The 1,304-nt window shown below is 41.9% G+C and overlaps 1 protein-coding gene across 1 annotated transcript; it reads left to right on the forward strand.

Moving 5' to 3' along the window:
- Nucleotides 1-256: 256 nt before the first annotated feature.
- SARC_15923 (hypothetical protein) lies at nucleotides 257-799 on the forward strand (the record flags this gene model as incomplete). Its single annotated transcript, XM_014289964.1, has 2 exons — nucleotides 257-417; nucleotides 607-799. Coding segments are annotated over 2 exons (354 nt in total), but the record flags the coding sequence as incomplete, so codon positions are not given.
- Between the last annotated feature and the right edge of the window lie 505 nt (nucleotides 800-1,304).

Below are 1,304 nucleotides of genomic sequence, written 5' to 3' on the forward strand. Positions count from 1 at the left end.
TGTGTGTGTGTGTGTTTGCTTATTGTCTGTGTAATTGGTATTCGTTGTTAGTACAGGTGTGCGTGTTTGCTTGTTGCTTGTGTAATTGGTATTCGTTGTTAATACATGTGTGTGTGTGTGTGTGTTTGCTTGTTGTCTGTATCAGACATTGCTCGACGGTCTTCTTTCAATTTGATGTTAAATCAAGAAAGTAATCAACGACAGTTCGAGAATTTACGTTGGGCATACCTTGATTCACTCATTTACCTACACTCAGCCTGGATTTTGGTGTAATCGAATGATCCCCAAACTGCTGACACGGTCTGATCTGTCGCATTGGGTGCCATCCATACGTCGAGAACTGTGTGCTCCGTTCTTCGCCTTCCCATTCAGTATTGTCATGGTAACGGATTATGCCATGTACCTCCTAACACCCAGGTACGGCTTTACAGCGAATATATATATATATATATATATATGTATGTATCTGCTACGAGGGAGTGGGTTGAACTGGCTGTGTTATATACATACACTTTTTATATACATACTCCGGCTCACAATATTAGCATACACTTTGACACATTTATATACACGTACTTTCTCACAGTTAAATACATACACCTCCAGACAGTTCACAGATGCCGTGTGTTGCTGCCTGGGTGTGCTATGGACTGCACGTGCTCTACTGCATGAGAGTGGGCTGAGCTGGCTGGTGTTTGTCATCGCGTCTTCTGAGTCTGTGTTGACCATCCTGTTCCTGCATCGATTGCAAGCAAGGATCGATCAAGTGGTATGTTGGATAATCCCGCCTGTGGTGTGAATATGTATATATGGGTTCTCGGGTTTAGGGTTCTAAGGTATCGGAGTTGGGTTATGTTTGGGTGCAATCGGTCCTGCATGGGCCATGTGCAGGATGAGTATCTATGCGGTCCAAGCGCACCTCTGCGAGAGAGTGGACGGGAATGGCTGGGGTCAATCATCGTCGCAGATGGGCCTATGCCTGTTATTCTTGTCTCTGTTTACAATTCTTGTCTATGTACTATTTGTACACATGGATTGTTCAGGTGGTATGTTTCATTCCGCGTATGTCCCGTCGGATTTGGTGTGATACTTCCGTATGTCAGAAGCGGTTCCAGTAAGATTTGGATTTCTGGTGTCGCAGTCTGGCCTGGTCTGTAACTAGGATATAGATTATAGAAGGTTAGACGCGACCTATCACATGCGGGAGTTCTATACAAACGTGCATATATTTGTATATCAATATATATATATATATATATATATATATATATATATATATATATATATATATATATATATATATA

This window comes from Sphaeroforma arctica, assembly GCF_001186125.1.
Source record: "Sphaeroforma arctica JP610 unplaced genomic scaffold supercont1.6988, whole genome shotgun sequence".
In the NCBI taxonomy this organism is placed as follows: domain Eukaryota; class Ichthyosporea; order Ichthyophonida; genus Sphaeroforma; species Sphaeroforma arctica.